This window comes from Mytilus californianus, unplaced genomic scaffold (assembly GCF_021869535.1).
Source record: "Mytilus californianus isolate M0D057914Y unplaced genomic scaffold, xbMytCali1.0.p SCAF_11, whole genome shotgun sequence".
Lineage (NCBI taxonomy): Eukaryota > Metazoa > Mollusca > Bivalvia > Mytilida > Mytilidae > Mytilus > Mytilus californianus.
The window spans coordinates 21340454-21358119 of record NW_026262593.1 but is presented as its reverse complement, the minus strand read 5'-3'; the positions used below and the strand labels follow the sequence as shown (position 1 = coordinate 21358119).

At 31.6% G+C, this 17666-nt stretch overlaps 1 protein-coding gene across 3 annotated transcripts in view; it reads right to left on the bottom strand.

Annotated features, from left to right (window-relative positions):
- Positions 1-17666, bottom strand: part of LOC127719726 (uncharacterized) — a 109305-nt gene that overhangs the window by 74467 nt on the left and 17172 nt on the right. For all 3 annotated transcript variants that reach the window (XM_052225964.1, XM_052225965.1, XM_052225966.1), the window contains 11 exons: positions 15413-15631; positions 14632-14838; positions 14085-14150; positions 13076-13285; positions 11763-11973; positions 11221-11323; positions 10391-10541; positions 7268-7485; positions 4635-4794; positions 3451-3676; positions 982-1219 (listed from right to left, as the gene is read on the bottom strand). In XM_052225964.1, coding sequence (XP_052081924.1) covers positions 982-1219; positions 3451-3676; positions 4635-4794; positions 7268-7485; positions 10391-10541; positions 11221-11323; positions 11763-11973; positions 13076-13285; positions 14085-14150; positions 14632-14838; positions 15413-15631 — 2009 coding nt within the window. The remainder of the gene's footprint in view (positions 1-981; positions 1220-3450; positions 3677-4634; positions 4795-7267; positions 7486-10390; positions 10542-11220; positions 11324-11762; positions 11974-13075; positions 13286-14084; positions 14151-14631; positions 14839-15412; positions 15632-17666) is intronic.

The window sequence follows — 17666 nt, the reverse complement described above, 5'->3', positions numbered from 1 at the left end:
TGTTTTAGAAAAAATATTTAACGTCACAGTAACTGAATTGAACTGAGTCCCTGATTTGCATAAAAAGGAACGGAAATCTTTTTAATATATCAACCAGTGTGAATTCAAAATTAAGTTGTGGAATTATATAGTAAATAAGAATACATTTACAAAATAAACACAAAATCCAAACTTTTGCCTGTTTCTTAAATAAAGGAATATGAAAAAAAACTGTCAAAATAAGTGTTGTTAGAATTGGGTGCTCTCACATTAAAGCAACTATCGACATTACATCACCAACATTTCATCCTATTAAATTTTTCAGCAAAACTTTTTAATAGCTTTTCTGTTTCTACAATGTGTCAATTTTTTGTTTTGAGCCAACAGCTGCTATAAAAATGAGCTGTGAGCTATTGTTCACTAGTTCTTCGCCTAAAAATGAGCTGTGAGCTTTTGTTCACTTATTATTCGCCTACTATAAAAATGAGCTGTGAGCTTTTGTTCACTTATTATTCGCCTACTATAAAAATGAGCTGTGAGCTATTGTTCACTAGTTATTCGCCTACTATGAAAATGAGCTGTGAGCTTTTGTTCACTTATTATTCGCCTACTATAAAAATGAGCTGTGAGCTTTTGTTCACTTATTATTCGCCTACTATAAAAATGAGCTGTGAGCTATTGTTCACTAGTTATTCACCTACTATAAAAATGAGCTGTGAGCTTTTGTTCACTAGTTATTCGCCTACTATGAAAATGAGCTGTGAGCTATTGTTCACTAGTTATTCGCCTACTATGAAAATGAGCTGTGAGCTATTGTTCACTAGTTATTCGCCTACTATGAAAATGAGCTGTGAACTATTGTTCACTAGTTATTCGCCTACTATAAAAATGAGCTGTGAGCTATTGTTCACTAGTTATTCGCGTACTATAAAAATGAGCGGTGAGCTATTATTCACTAGTTATTTGCCTACTATGAAACAATCATACAAATATATTCATTACCCTTTTCTTTCTTTTTGCACCAGGTTCATCAGTAAATGGTGATATTTCTGGAGGAGTTTTGTCTTCCTCTTCTTTCCTGTTGTCGATCAGTTTCTTAGTAATTGTTGGAGCTTTGTACGACCATAGTGTAGCCTTAAACAAGGTTTTCTTAACCTTAACAAAACCAAGATTAACCTCTAAGGTCACCAGGGCATACAAGTTCAGCTCAATCGGGGTCAGTTTCAAGTACATAACCAGACTGTAAAGAAAATTTCAAAAACTGTTAAATTTGACAGTTGATCATATAAAGGGGTCAACTTTTGAGGTACGAGCCACATGTATTAAACACTAGCCATGTTTAACATTATTAAAATGCATATTTAAGTCCATTTAAATTTATCTTTATAAAACATTTTTTTCTTTCCCTGTACCTTAGTTGTCCAGAAATTTGCTGCATGATTAAAATAAACTGTTGACACAGAGATATGTCTCGCCTGTTGGTATAAAATTTAGAAAAGAACAATCTGGCAGACAACAACATTGCTTATTAATTCAAAGTTGCTGAACCTTGACCTAGGGCGCAGGGCCTCAAAATAGTAGTCAAACTGATATGTACTGATAGTAATGCAACTTTATTTTAAATATCATTCATCTATCACAAGTAGTTCCTATCAAACTAACTTAAGCAGGAAACTTAACATTGAAAATTGCTAAATAATTCAAAGTCGCTGTACCACAACCTAGGGTAGGGGGCCTCAAAACAGTCGTCAAACTGATATCAACTGATATTAATGCAACTTCATACAAAATATCATTGATCTATCACAAGTAGATCCTATCAAACTAACTTAAGCAGAAAACTTAACATTGAATATTGCTAATAAATTCAAAGTCGCAGAACCTTGACCTAGGAGCAGGACCTCAAAATAGTCATCAAACTGATATGTACCGATAGTAATGCAACTTTATATTAAATATCATTCATCTATCACAAGTAGATCCTATCAAACTAACTTAAGCAGAAAACTTAACAATTGTTGATGCCGTCGCAGTAACTGTCGCTGTCTAAGTCACCGGAAAAGCAATTCCTATGTTTCGCTTTCCGCAACTTTCATCACAGGCAAGACAAAAAACTATTATATGGTGAGATCTTATCCATTGGGAAAAGGTACATAAATGTGTCATCAAAACATTGGACCATGTGCATATATATTTCAGTATACAATGCAACTTTCTCATCTGAATATCAAATTATGCTCTATGCATTTAGTGACACTGTTTTATTTGGTATGCCCCTCCTCTTATTTAATCCTGCACAGTCAAAACATAATTCTTGTATCACTACTTTGTGAAATTAGAACGGAACTTATCTCTAACAACTTATTGGTCTTACTTCCTGAATGAAAATGTCTTAGGAAGGCAAACTAGAGGCTCAAAAAAGCCTGTATTGCTCACCCGAATCTATGTGCATCTTCAGCTATCGCCAATCTCCAACATTATAGACTAGCATATCATTCATGACCAAATTACCATTTTTGTTGATCTTGAATCGATGATTGTTTTTTATGTTTACAGTTTCTGTTTATATACTATAGATTTTTACCCAAAATGCAAAAAATCAATATAAATCATCATTTAGGGGCAACACTTCCTTAAGAAGACATCTAATCATTTAGTCATATTGGTTTTTTTGTGGATCTGATATTGCTATTTACAGATTCTATTTTCTTTCTATCTTTTTTAGTTTTCAGGATAGTTGGCAAAATCATAAAAAGTAGTCAAGGCTGTATAGTGACCTATAGTTGTTATTTTAATCTGTCATTAGTTCTCTGGTGGAGAGTTTTCTCATTGGCAATCATACCACATCTTCTTTTTTTTTTTATAAAATTGGCATGTAAGGTCAATAACTCCTATAAGAAATCTTCCAATGATTTCAGTTATATGGCATTTCTGTAGATCTTGTATTGCTGATCATTTTTGCTGTTTACAGTTCATACCTATAATCATTTTTGATTTAAAAGGCAAAAATATGAAAAAGTGCTAAAAATCATCATTCAAGGGCAATAACTCCTTGGAGGAGTCATCTCATAATTATAATGAAGTAGGTAGATTTTGATATTCTGAGCATTTTTGCTTCTTTATATATACCCTATCTATGATGGTGTTTATTGAATGTAATTTGCTATTTACCCAACATCTATTGGAAATTGGTTGATATAATCTGCCACTTACCCAACCTCTAGAGGGAACTTGTTGGATGTAATTTGCAACTTACCCAACATCTTCAGAGAACATATTGAATGTAATCTGCCACTTACCCAAAATCTAAAGAGAACTTATTGAAAGTAATCTGCAACTTACCCATCATCTAGAGGGAACTTATAGAATGTAATTTGTCACTTACCCAACATCTAAAGAGAACTTATTGAATGTAATCTACTACTTACCCAAAATCTAAAGAGAACTTTATGAATGTAATCTGCCACTTACCCAACATCTAGAGGGAACTTATTGAATGTAATCTCAGCTGTTGTTGGGAAACGCAGGTCCATAATTCTTCCTTCTAAACGAAGTTTTCCATACAGTAAAAATCCAATACCAAGTTCACCATAGACTGTCACACCACCATAAGGTTCTACACCACAAAAAGCCTTCATTTCAAACACCTTGGCACCAATTTCAAACTTCATTCCATAGTATGCTCCAGCTCCAAATGCTGAAATAATATTAAATCTTACATCAAAGTTTATTTTTACAATGGAAATAACATACTTATTCTGACATATTTGATACAGGCACAATAAGTCATAAAGAATGTGGTGGGGTTAAGCATGTTTGTGTTTGCTCAACACCTAACTATGTTAACTTGAATGGTGGCCATACTGAATGCAAGACTGAATCATTAAATATTAATTTGAAATTCAACCTCATATTTCAAAGCAAAATTTCTTCCAAAAAAATCAGGTCAAATCTATTACTATTGTGAGTTTTTTTATTCTACATTTAGTAAGTACACAAAATATCAAGTGAAAGCAATTCCTCTATTATTGGCTGATATGGGCAAATCGTTTAAATTTAAGAGGAAACTTCTTTTAGTTATTTTTTTAAATTGGTCAAGCAAAATATGTGTCAAATGAAAACTATATAATTCTCATTTGTTTACTTTTAATCTTAGGTAGTGTAATCTTTTTCAATAAATTGTTTAATCATGCTCACATCAATTTCCTTAAAATATAGAAGGTCCAGTAACACTTGTGTTTAAATTTCTATAAAAGAATACATTTGAATAATTGATAATGAAGATATCTATAAGGAAATGGTATATTCTTAACCTTACTCATGCAGGATGTCACACATGTACTTTCAATATTAAATAATGAAGACAAATTTGAATAAATCAAATTAAAAAAAAACAGTCTACAGTTGCGTATAATACACATTTCCTCTATCGTGTTTGTTAAAAAAGTGTGTATTATACACAACCAAATACAGTAGTTACTTTACTTGTGATTAACATACTACTACGACTGCTCTACCAAATGGACATGCCAAGGCTCCGTGTTGAAGACCGTACTTTGACCTATAATGGTTTACTTTTATAAATTTTGACTTGGATGGAAAGTTGTCTCATTGCCAATCATACCACATCTTCTTATATCTATGTGACTACTTACAAAACTGCATTGGTATTAGTCCACCAACCATCATGTGAATACTGTAGCTGAATAGTTCTACATCCTGTTTAGGGAAACTAAAGTCACCCTTCAGTGTGAAGTCAAAAGATTCAAACACCTGGTCTCCATTGTTCAGAAGCTTGGTAAGAAACTCAGAATACTGAAGTTATAAAATGGAATATTATTTGTTATTATTTTTTTACATTTTCTGTATCATTATAAAACCTAAAACATTCCATGATTTAACAATAAAAGAACAAAAAAATCTAAACATCATATTATAATTCTGTAACTAAAACTTATAAATAAGTGTAAACAAAAATAATACATCTGTCGATCAGATAACATCCAACTACAATTAGAAATTCAATGGAATCCTTAACATTTTGGAATACGCTCATGGAGAATGTCTGTCGAACGTCTGTATAAAAGTTGTCAAATATTTAGAGGTACTGTGGATTCATTATTAATCGTGGGTTATGAATATTCATGGATTTTGTGGGTATAGTTAAACCATAAATATGCAGACTTTTACAAAGCCATAATAAACAGCTGCGCCATGAGCGCATGATACGCTCTTCGTCTTGTGTGTGAATTTTTATGCAATAAGCATAAATAGTTTCTGACATATGGCGTGACATGCGAAAACCCCCTTTTTTTTTTACAAAAAACTCAATATCTCTAAAATAAAATTTTGAATCAAAACCAAAAAGTATACATATCTTTAGATTAATATAACTAAGAAGTGTGTAAAATTTTAAGCAATAATCATAAATCGTTTTTGAGATACAGCGCGACATGTGAAAACCCCCCCTTTTTAAAAAAAAAAAATCAATATCTCAAAAATAAAATTTTGAATCAAAACCAAAAAGTATACAGATCTTTAGATTAATATAACTAAGAAGTGTGTAAAATTTTAAGCAATAATCATAAATCCTTTTAGAGATACGGCGCGACATGTGAAAAACCCCTCCCCCTTTTTTTACAAAATACTCAATAACTCAAAAATAAAATTTTGAATCATCACCAAAAAGTATACAGATCTTAAGGTTAATATAAATAAGAAGTGTGTAAAGTTTTAAGCAATAATCATAAACTGTTTTTGAGATACGGCGCGTCATGTGAGAAACCCCTCCCCCTTTTTTAACAAAATACTCAATATCTCTAAAATAAAATTTTGAATCATCACCAAAAAGTATACAGATCTTAAGATTAATATAACTAAGAAGTGTGTAAAGTTTTAAGCAATAATCATAAATTGTTTTTGAGATACGGCGCGACATGTGAAAAAACGGACGGACAGACAGACGGACGGACAGACAGAAAGACGGACGGACGCCGGACATTTGTATAACATAATACGTCCCGTCAAAAATTTGACGGGCGTATATAAATTGGTAGCCAGAAATTTAAATGAATCCACAGTATCTATGAATAATAAAATAATATTGATGTGACTGTATGGTAAGTATAATCATCCATTAATTAATAGACAAAAATATCTTATCTGCTAAGTATTTGATCTACATGCCACACATGCCACAGGTATTGTTTACAAACCCAGATAAAGCTGACAAGGAAAGTACTATTCAACTAACAAAACTCTATTTCTTAGCCTTTTAACTTTTATGATTCGAGTGTCACTGGTGAGTCTTTTGTAGACAAAACGTACATCTGGTGTACAAATTATAAGCCTGGTATCTTTGATGAGTATTTTTTTAACAGCCAAGTTTACTGAGTTGTCTAGATCTCTAGATACAGTGCTGGCGGTGTTTTCACAATATTACAGAAGCATGGGTTCAAATCCCGCTGACGGAAGCACAAAAAAGTTTACTGCAAGTTTGCAGATCTAACATTGTTAGTGGGGGGTATTCAAAATTAATCCTTTGTAACTAATGGTGTTATCTCTGTATTTTGATTTAACCCTAAGCAGAATATTTGCACATTCAAACAATTTTTTAGAAATCTAGGCTTGCACAACAAATGACAAATGATTTGCAGAGTGTTAAGTTTGGGACAGTGTAAGAATGTTTTCTTGATTGAACTTCTAGCTTGAATACTATATTGGAACAAGCCGAAACTCTTGGGATAGCATAACTTCAGAATTCCCTCATAATAATCCTCCAAAAAAGTTTAAATTGTGTTCTGTGTTTCAATTATAAATAATATAATCAGGAAATTCCACAGACTTTCCTTGTGACATGTTCAATTTACATTATTGTTTCCTTTCTATTCACAAAACACTGCAAAATCCAGACCTATCCTAGAATATGAATTGTAAAATGCATAATTTCTTTTTCATGGGAACTGTCTATTTGTAAAATAAAATGTGTTAGTAGAAATTATAAGTACTTTTGTACTTGGATGGGAAAATAGAAATGTCATCAAATTTGACAAAAATGCATAGTGATTAGCTGAGAAAAGACAACTTTATATATGATTCATTGTACCTGCATACTGGTAAGGTCCACTGTAAAATCATATAAAAAGGATTATAAACTGGCTGTTTCTGTATTGTCCTTGGTCTAGATTTTTCAAGTCTGTGGCCAGTACAGCTTACCTCAAATCTAAGCCAGGGCCAATACAGAGTCAGTAAATACAACTATTGAATAGACCCATTATCAAAAACATACCAATGCCTTTCCTAAGTCTCTCAGATCTTTCATAAGCTGAGCCACCAATATTGGATCAATATTCTTGAAGTCCATTAAAGTTTCAATGTCACCAACTGTCATATTAGCTAACTTCTCTCCTAAAAGTTTGGCTCCAACTTCCGACAATCCTTGTCCAATAGCATAGGCATCCTTTATACCAGTCACAGCTACATCAAGTTCATTAAAGATTTCTTCACCTACAAAAAGTCAGATTATGTAGACAAATAAATGTGGATTGTGTCCACATGTGGACACAGATGATGCCCCCGCTTCCATATCATATAGTTATAAAGGGACATGACTGAAGAACAGTAAAAGTGACGCTACCCAAATTTGAACTTGATCTGAGTTTTGTGGTAATAAGCATTGTGTGTAAGTCTCATAGCATTTGGTTGAGGTAAATATAAGTTAGAGAACAGAAAATAAAAATTTTGCAATTTTTCCATTTATAAAGGGGCATAACTCTAGAACGGTTTGAGTGACGCCACCAAAATTCAAACTTGATCATTGTTTTGTGGTAATAAGCATTGTGTATAAGTTTCATAACATTTGGTTGAGGCAAGCTTAAGTTAGAGAACGGAAACTAAAAGTTTTGCAATTTTTCCATTTATAAAGGGGCATTACTCTAAAGCGGTTTGAGTGACGCCACCAAAATTCACCCTTGATCTGTATTTTGTGGTAATAAGCATTGTGTATAAATTTCATAACATTTGGTTGTGGCAAACTTAAATTAGAGAACGGAAACTAAAAATTTTGCAATTTTTCCATTTATAAAGGGACATAACTCTAGAATGGTTAGAGTGACGCTACCAAAATTCAAACTTAATCTGTATTTAGTGGTAATAAGCATTGTATGTAAGTTTCATAACATTTGGTTAGGGAAACTTAAGTTAGAGAACGGAAACTAAAAATTTTGCAATTTTTCCATTTATAAAGGGACATAACTTTGAAATGGTTAAAGTGACGACACCAAAATTCAAACTTGATCTGTCTTTTGTGGTAATAAGCATTGTGTAAAAGTTTCATAACATTTGGTTGAGGCAAACTCAAGTTAGAGAATGGAAACCAATATTTGGACGTATGGACGGACATATGTACAGACGTACAGACGAATAAGGGTAAAACTTAATGCCCTCTCTGCTATGGCGGGGGCATAAAATATATTTTAAATTTAAGTTTGAGGAAAATAATATTTAAGCTACTGGACAATGAAAGTTGGGTTTCTGGATTTCAGTTTGTTCTTGTTTCTTGGTACATAATTTCACTTTCAAAACAACTTGGCTATACAATCAATGCTACTTTTTATTGTGGAAGAAGTAGGGAGTCCCTGCATATAGCCACAACCTTCGGCAGGAAAATTGGCAATCCTTTTTAATTAGAATTGTAGTTATTTCATTATTGGTTAGTTGTTTTTTTTGTGTTGCCAATCTTGCTTGGACAGTTTTTCATTTTGGATTATAAAGGACTATTCTAGTTTTCAAATTAATAATTCATTTCATAAACTAAATCCTCCATCTCCCCTCAATTCAAGCTACTATAAAATCAATATAAAGATATTTACCTCCCTGTACTGTAATATTTACCTCCTTTTATTGAAGTATTTACCTCCCTGTACTGTAATATTTACCTCCCTCTATTGAAGTATTAACTCTCTCTTTTGTAATATTTACCTCCCTCTATTGTAGTATTTACCTCCCTGCACTGTAATATAACCTCCCTCTATTGTAGCATTTACCTATTTACCTCTCTGTACTGTAATATCTACCTCCCTCTATTGTAATATTTACCTCTATCTACTGTAATATTTACTTCCCTTTATTGTAATATTTACCTCTCTCTACTGTAATATTTACCTCCCTCTATTGTACTATTTACCTCTTCTACTGTAATATTTACCTTCCTCTACTATAATAGTTACCACCCTCTATTGTAATATTTACCTCCCTCTAATGTAATATTTACATACCTTTAATGTAATATTTACCTCCTTCTACTGTAATATTTACCTCCTTCTACTGAAATATTTACCTCCCTTTATTGTAATATTTACCTCCCTCTGGGTGCTATAAACAGTTTTGTACAAAAAACTAGGAGTTATTCCCCGACTAAAAATAACCATGGAGGGAAATCCCATTTTATTTACTTAATTGGTGAAAAAGTATCCTGTTTTTGTATTTGATTGTAAAAATTAGTTAATTAGCTTTCAATTAAAACATGTTGAATGATTAAAATAATTTTAAAAATTAGATTAAATATACATGTTTTGAGGGGAGACAACACTGTAAACATCCTGTTTTTTTGGCAGTGAAAATTGAAAACTTATTTGCAGCCACTGTAGCTCTTTTCGAAGAAGGAAACTGTACCCTGAAGCGAAATTTTTTTGATAGGCCAGGTAAAAACCTATGAATTTCATACAGTTTTGATTATGTGAAATATGCCTGTATCATGTCTACATGGGTATGCACATGACCTGATTTCAGGTTGTTTATGTTCAGATAAGGCAATTTTTTCCCCATGTTCTCTGAAAAGAACATTTTTATCATATTAAAAGTACACTTTATTTTTATTTCATTATAAACTAGAGAAAATTCTGATTCTAGTGATATCTAGTTTTATACAAGGATCTTTATTAATCATTCCACCACTAAGGGTCACTTATGCATGGTCCCTCAAAATATGACGTCATAGAAAAAAAACTGTTGATTGCACCCTCTACTGTAATATTTAACTTCATCTACTGTAACATTTACTTCCCTTTATTGTAATATTTACCTCCCTTTATTGTAATATTTACCTCCCTTTATTGTTATATTTACCTCCCTGTACTGTAAAGGTTCCACTGAATACTTCTCCACTCACACCAACAGTTGTAAGATTTCCACTACCAAGAGCTTTAACATTTACCTCCCTTTATTGTTATATTTACCTCCCTGTACTGGAAAGGTTCCACTGAATGTTTCTCCACTCACACTAACAGTTGTAGGATTTCCACTACCGAGAGCTTTAACATTTACCTCCCTTTATTGTTATATTTACCTCCCTTTATTGTAATATTTACCTCCCTTTATTGTTATATTTACCTCCCTTTATTGTAATATTTACCTCCCTGTACTGTAAAGGTTCCACTGAATACTTCTCCACTCACACCAACAGTTGTTGGATTTCCACTACCAAGAGCTTTAAGAGCAGACTTCCCACCAGTTTTTTCATCACCATCACCGACATATGTTATGGAATAATCTTTACTATTTTTCTTAAATAACATAACAGATAATCAATTTATTTTGTTAAAGAAAACTATTGAAATATTTCAAAAGACAGAGATGCATTATATTCTACTGAATTGCACAATTGAAAATTGTTTTTAAGGAAGTCAGTTTAACTTGTCAAATGATCTTAGATTTTCCTACATGATCAAATCCCAGAACATTTACATGTAAACTACAGGATCTACTAAAGTGTGTGCACCTTAAGTATTGTTTCTAGATACGTCATTTCAGCAGAAAATTTTGTCTCTTTTTTTTTAATGGTTTAGTTTAATATTTATTCTGGATAGCTTTTCCTTGCAGTATATTTTTCTCTGATAACACAGGAAAGGTAAAAGTCAAATTGGGAGATTCTATTTGAAAGTTTACTGATACAACAGTCCACCACCTTTAAAGGTCCTTTCAACAGATGTCCCTGCTCTTATAATGACAGTTTCATTTATACAAGAGTGTAAGTTTCCTTGTAGTATTACTTTATGCAATTCCACTGCCATTTCAAAGGCACCAGTCCACAGCTGAAAGAGGAGTAGAAAACAGGAGGATTGATGTCCAGTGACAAGTTTTTCATGCATATTCAGAAGAAAATATTAACAATAATTATGTAATAGGTAGGCTCTGCAAAGTGAGGAAACTGGATGAAAGACAGAACTTTTGTATTATACTTACACTGTACTCAATACAAGCAGCAATATAAATGTTCTTCTCTTCATCAGTTGCATTTCTATCTGTCAATATCTGTAGGCCTGTTTTCATGTCGGTGACGTCGACCCTTAGAAAGTCAACAAAGCAGCATCATAAACATGATATAAAATTATCAGAAAACATGCATTTGAGATTTTATTAGTCTTTTGCAAACGAAAATTATTAGTAAATATTCAATATTTACATTCCTTCATTAAAATAGTTTCTAAATTCAAATTTCGATGCATGATATCAAACTATTCTATCAACAAAACATGACAAAAAAAATTTTCATAAAAAATGTTTTAATGTGATGATGTATATTTTTACTTTCAGTCTAAAATATGAAATCTGATTATAAAAATTAAATAATAACAAGAACTGTGAGTGAACTGACAAAGGGAAACTCCAAGCAATATAATTAGTTTATTGAGGTAAGTAAATTCAACAATTAATTATCTACGAACATGGGGATTCCTATATACCCCTCAAAAACTTAGATTAAGGGGAGGTATAAAAACACATACTCTGTTGTTGCACTTCTACGTCTCCTGCGACCTGGACATGTCTTTTTTTTCAGGTCAGATGCTGTCAGTAACTGATAATCTTCACATGTTCCAGGAGAAATGTAGCATGCGGTCAAACCTATAGTGGTCTTGTAAGCTGTAGCTGAACTTGTCGTGTCCAGAGTAAAGTTAAACTTGAATGAGCTAGACAACGATTCAACTTGATCGGTTCCTGTAAAAATCAAATTTTAAAAAATTGAAAGATAATTATTTCCATAGTTCCAGAAAAAACATTCTTGTTTTCAGCTGTTAATTGTCATCATGGTTTTAATAGTTCAATTTGTAAATTTGAAGTCAAAATTTGTTTGTTTACATTTTTGCATTTATTTTTTAGCCATTGAAACTTTTTTTTTAATATATTTGCATACTTAATAAAAAGAAAAACAATAAATCCATGTTTATTTAGGGCTATTTCAGAAATAAATGTATGGGAGGGTTGGACAGCAGTTGATCTTTTTTTGCATGGGTGGTGGTGGTTGGAGCAAATGTAATTGTGTGGGTAGTCGTTCTTCTCCACAACTTAATCATATGGGTGGTTGTAGATTAACATATTAAGATTTAGAAGCTTTTGCACATAAATAACATAAAATATAACTTTTTACAATAGGTGATGAAACAGGAATGAATCTCGGAAATTTTTTATGTTTTTTAAATTTTTTTAATGTGAAGTTATTTCCCCTAAAAGTGGATTTTCTTTAAAATACGTTCTTTGGAGGGGAATTTTGACACAAAAGTGGTGATTTCTGGATTTTTGGCTTGGAAACTCCTAACCCTTTTTACAAAGTTGGAACAGCCATACCCCAGTTGGAATCCACCCTTTATATTTTGATATAAATTATATAAAAGTACAAAAGGAGATCTGAAGATTGAAATTTTTCAGGCTTAGTATCCTAAATCTACAATGGTTGTTATGAAATTCCTTAAGACATACATACTTAAAAAGATATACTAGTTTTTAAGTAGACCATATCAATTTCTCACAGTGCTGTATTGACTTTCATTTTTTTTTTAATTAGATGGGTGGTAGTATCAAACCTCTATTTAATTGTGTGGGTTATGGGTCGCTGAAAAATCTTATTGTATGGGTTATGGGTATTAAAAAAAGTGACTTTCAACCCAACCACACATTTATTTCTGGAATAGCCCTTAGTCAAAAAATATTCCCAAATGACAGATTTTCTAAAATATATGAAACAAATACAAAATTTTACAATAAATCATTTTCTTTTGAACCCTTTATAATATTTAAAATGGTCCCATCACAAAAGTAATACCATCAATTGAAGCCAGTCCTGTTCTTGTCCATGAGTGTCTCTCTAGAGTGTAGTCAATTTGATCAGCACATGAATCCAAAGCAAATGTCAGCTCAGTGTTATGTTTACCAGGCAAGTAGTCCAAATCTAAGCAACATGTGACCCTAAAACAGTCAGCAGCCATCTGACATCTCGTCTGAGCATAAGTGGTGAAGGTTACTCCAGCACAGCCTATAAAAATTACAATAATAGTTATCATTCTTTTTGTACTATTCAGATATCAATTAAAGAAACAAGATTATCAAGAAACAAATAGATTGATTGTTGTTTGATTAACCTCCAGTGGCAAATATTTCATGCATATTTAAGACTTTTACAAAAGCAAATTAACAATCAATAAAATGTGATTTATTCTAGGTCAGTTGACAAAATGAAAGGGAAAATTTGGTCTGCCATTGGAAACTTATGGTGTGGTGCAAACAATTTAACTTGCAACTTCATCAATAGACCACTCAGTTGTCATAAAGGTTCTTTAATCGGCAGAGTGTACACATTTTTTTGCTGTCTCAACATAATATCATAAACTTTTTTTTCAAACTTAGAAACCCTAATTTTCATTTTCTATTCTTGCAAACATTTATATTTTGAAAATGACTACAAAAATAAAATAAATTACACAAAGTTGGTTCTTTACAGTTCTTTCAGTTAATTAGAATGTTCTCCAATTAAGTTCAAATCTGGAGATATTTCAAATAATGGCCATAACTTTTCATTACAGTTTAAACTCTGAAAATGCATATCCATTTTTTTTAGGTAAAATCATTTCATTATGTAGTATTTAATCTAGGTCCAAAAAGGTCTTTACTCCCAATCCATAGCACAACATTTTTTCTCTTCCTCTTCATAAACAGATTTGTATGGGTCAATTGTTTGATAGTGCTAATTTCTTCTTCTTCATGATATTTAACAACATATTGCATCATTTTCTAATTATCTAATTTAAAATCTAAATTATTTAATATAGTTATACTTTGAGCATAAGTTCCTAAAGAAAACAGACTACAAGCTGTTGGGTTCCAGAAATCAAATGTAATTCCTAAAAGAATATAAAATGTAATTATTGTACACGTATAAACATTCTCAATATGAATTATGTTATATGTAATGTCAGTTAACATTATAGCTCATAAAACAAATCTACCTGTGTAAATTCCTCCTCTAAATATATGATCAGGATGAAAAAGCATGAATCTGCCATAAAAAATTGAACTGTGTAATAATAAATTACTATGGGAGAAAATGGTTTAAGAAGTTTAGAAAAAAAAACACTTTATTGTGGAAAGTTCTTTGCAAGACAAATAAGCAGATGAATTAACAGAGGAAGGAATTATCTTTAATTTAATGAGGTTAATTATTCATACTTTATAGGACTGTTTAATTATAAACAACTATCGGAGAAAATGATTTAAGAAGTTAAAAATACAACTCTATTGTGGAAAACATTTTACAGAACAAATTGTAAGATAACATAACAAAGGATTATCTTTATTTTTATGAGGTTTATCATTGATACATACCATAGAAAGGCAAGGTAGGCTCTGAACACTCAGGATAATAAAGTGTATTACTGGTAAATAGAATGTAGTCTTGTAAACAAGACCCTGATCCAGATTCATAACAAAATTTGATAGTTAAATCAACATTCAAGTGTTTCATTGACACAACATGATTTACACGATACATGACTCTCAGAACTCCATAGAGGTTCATGTTTTCTGTTGAGCCTGTAAAAGAAAATGAAAAGTTTTGTCATTTAAACAGTGATGTACTAAAGTACATTCACTATCTTTCAAAGTTTTGAACATATATCTAAAAACATGTATGACATGATTGATTGTTGTTTGCTTAATATCTAATGACATAACTCATGCAAGTCCTTGACAAATTTATAAAAAAAATAAATAAATAAACCGACATATGACATAAGATTATACTCAACAGCAAACAATATAAGTGCAAAAAAAATCTATTTCTACGACTAAGATGGCTGTTTTCATTTCATGATTTTAAAAGTTTATTTTTACGTCGTGAAATGTGTATACTGTATTATTGATGGTGAGACTATAATAAATGATTATTGTATATTGTATTGTATTGCTATTTTCATATGTAAACGTAACATTCTCTAAAGAAAAAAGCAGTTTAAATTGAGAAAATGTCTATCAGATAATTGTTTTCCTCAAACATTTTAATAATTTTGAAATTAACAGCTAGTTATAATGAAACCTGAAATTAATTCATAGTATTTTGACTCGTAAGATATTTTGTGAAATTATCTGCTGGTGCTAAGTAACATACCCCAAACATAATTCAATAACTCCTTTTCAATAATCAGATTTTCTAACTGTATTGTCAGTATGTAGTTACAAGTGTCCAAGGTTACGGCAACATAAAAGTCTCGTTTCAGAACATCAGACTTGGCACAACAGGAAACAGCATTACAATCAGCAGCAATATGACAAAGTAATTCTGATGAAGGTAGAAGAGTTAAATCCCCTGATGATACATTGTTACATTCTGTAATACAATATTTTAAGTATGATATGTATTAGAAAAAGCCAAAGCAAATATTATCATATAAAATACAAAGCTTATGTGAATGCCAACTTCAGAGAATTAAAGAGGCATTAGCTACAAGATATAAAAAAAAAAATATGATTATTTTTTGTTCGATCATTAATGAAAGTGAAAGAGTGAAATAATAATTCGCTTTTAACAACCAGTTTGGTTCAGTTTTGTCAAAATTAGCAAAGAAACATCCCTAATGAATTATTCACTTGCAAGTGAAAAATTCGTCCTCAATGAATCCATATTCATGTGAACTTTGATTCCTATAGCTAAAGATGGGTTACACATGAACTAGGCGTGTTCAGTTATTAAATGGAAAAGAATGTAAACATTGGAAGTGAAACAAGGGTAAACCATTTGGTTGACTGATTCAATCTATAAAAACTCATTCTTATACATGTAAAAACTATTATTAACATATTTTTTTAACCTATAATATGAAATCAAACAGACCTAGAAAAATCCAATTATACGAGTTCCCAATCTATTTATATCTATGTTTATGTTTAAATCGGGTTATATGACCGCCAGCAGTCTTCCGAGGTCACCTCGATGGTTAATTAGATGGCGTCTAGACTAAAATACACACGAAATGCTGATACATACTATCAAGTCTATGCATCGTAAATTGTTTATCTTAGACTTTTTATAATTTGAATATGCATTATAGTATATTATAAGTCGAATATAAGAATTTGAGTCAAATCGGTGAACATGAATTTGACAGCTAATACCCCTTTAAAACTTTCAAGCAAAGGCACAATTATATTAATCATTTTCAAAATACAGTTGTATGGACCTGAAATTTAGGACTGATTCTTCAACTGAAGCCATTTTTTAAAATAGAAAATTGATCTATATTATTTTCGGATATATATTTTGCAAGAAGAAATGTCAGGTTTAGTATTCTGGTTAAACAAAAGACAACTTGTGTCTTTTTAATGAAAAAAAAAAAACATTTTCTTTTAGTGTCAAACAATGACTTTTATCTATGAAACAGTGAATTTGAATAGGATATTGGATTGTTCTCATGAAACACTAAGGAACACAATCATAGTAATAGCACAAATACTGAAGTCTTCAAACTTGATCTGAAATTTTGAATACAATAAAACAAGGTCAAAACCTTGATAACTTCACTCTTTCTGTCTTTTGTATGATACAAATCATTATTCCATCCATCTACAGCACCAACATAGGGTGAACCAGTAAAGTTACAAATGTTGGAATACAATATATACTTGACCACTTCACTCTCCCTATCTAATTTATGATACAAACCATTACTCCATCCATCTACAGCACCAACATAGGGTGATCCAGTAAAGTGACAAATGTTGGAATACAATATATACTTGACTACTACACTCTCCCTGTCTGATACAAACCATTTTTCCATCCATCTACAGCACCAACATATGGTGATCCAGTAAAGCTACAAATGTTGAAATACAATATATACTTGACTACTACACTCTCCCTGTCTGATACAAACCATTTTTCCATCCATCTACAGCACCAACATAGGGTGAACCAGTAAAGTTACAAATGTTGGAATACAATATATACTTGACCACTTCACTCTCCCTATCTAATTTATGATACAAACCATTACTCCATCCATCTACAGCACCAACATAGGGTGATCCAGTAAAGTGACAAATGTTGGAATACAATATATACTTGACTACTACACTCTCCCTGTCTGATACAAACCATTTTTCCATCCATCTACAGCACCAACATAGGGTGATCCAGTAAAGTTACAAATGTTGGAATACAATATATACTTGACCACTTCACTCTCCCTATCTAATTTATGATACAAACCATTACTCCATCCATCTACAGCACCGACATAGGGTGATCCAGTAAAGTGACAAATGTTGGAATACAATATATACTTGACTACTACACTCTCCACGTCTGATACAAACCATTTTTCCATCCATCTACAGCACCAACATATGGTGATCCAGTAAAG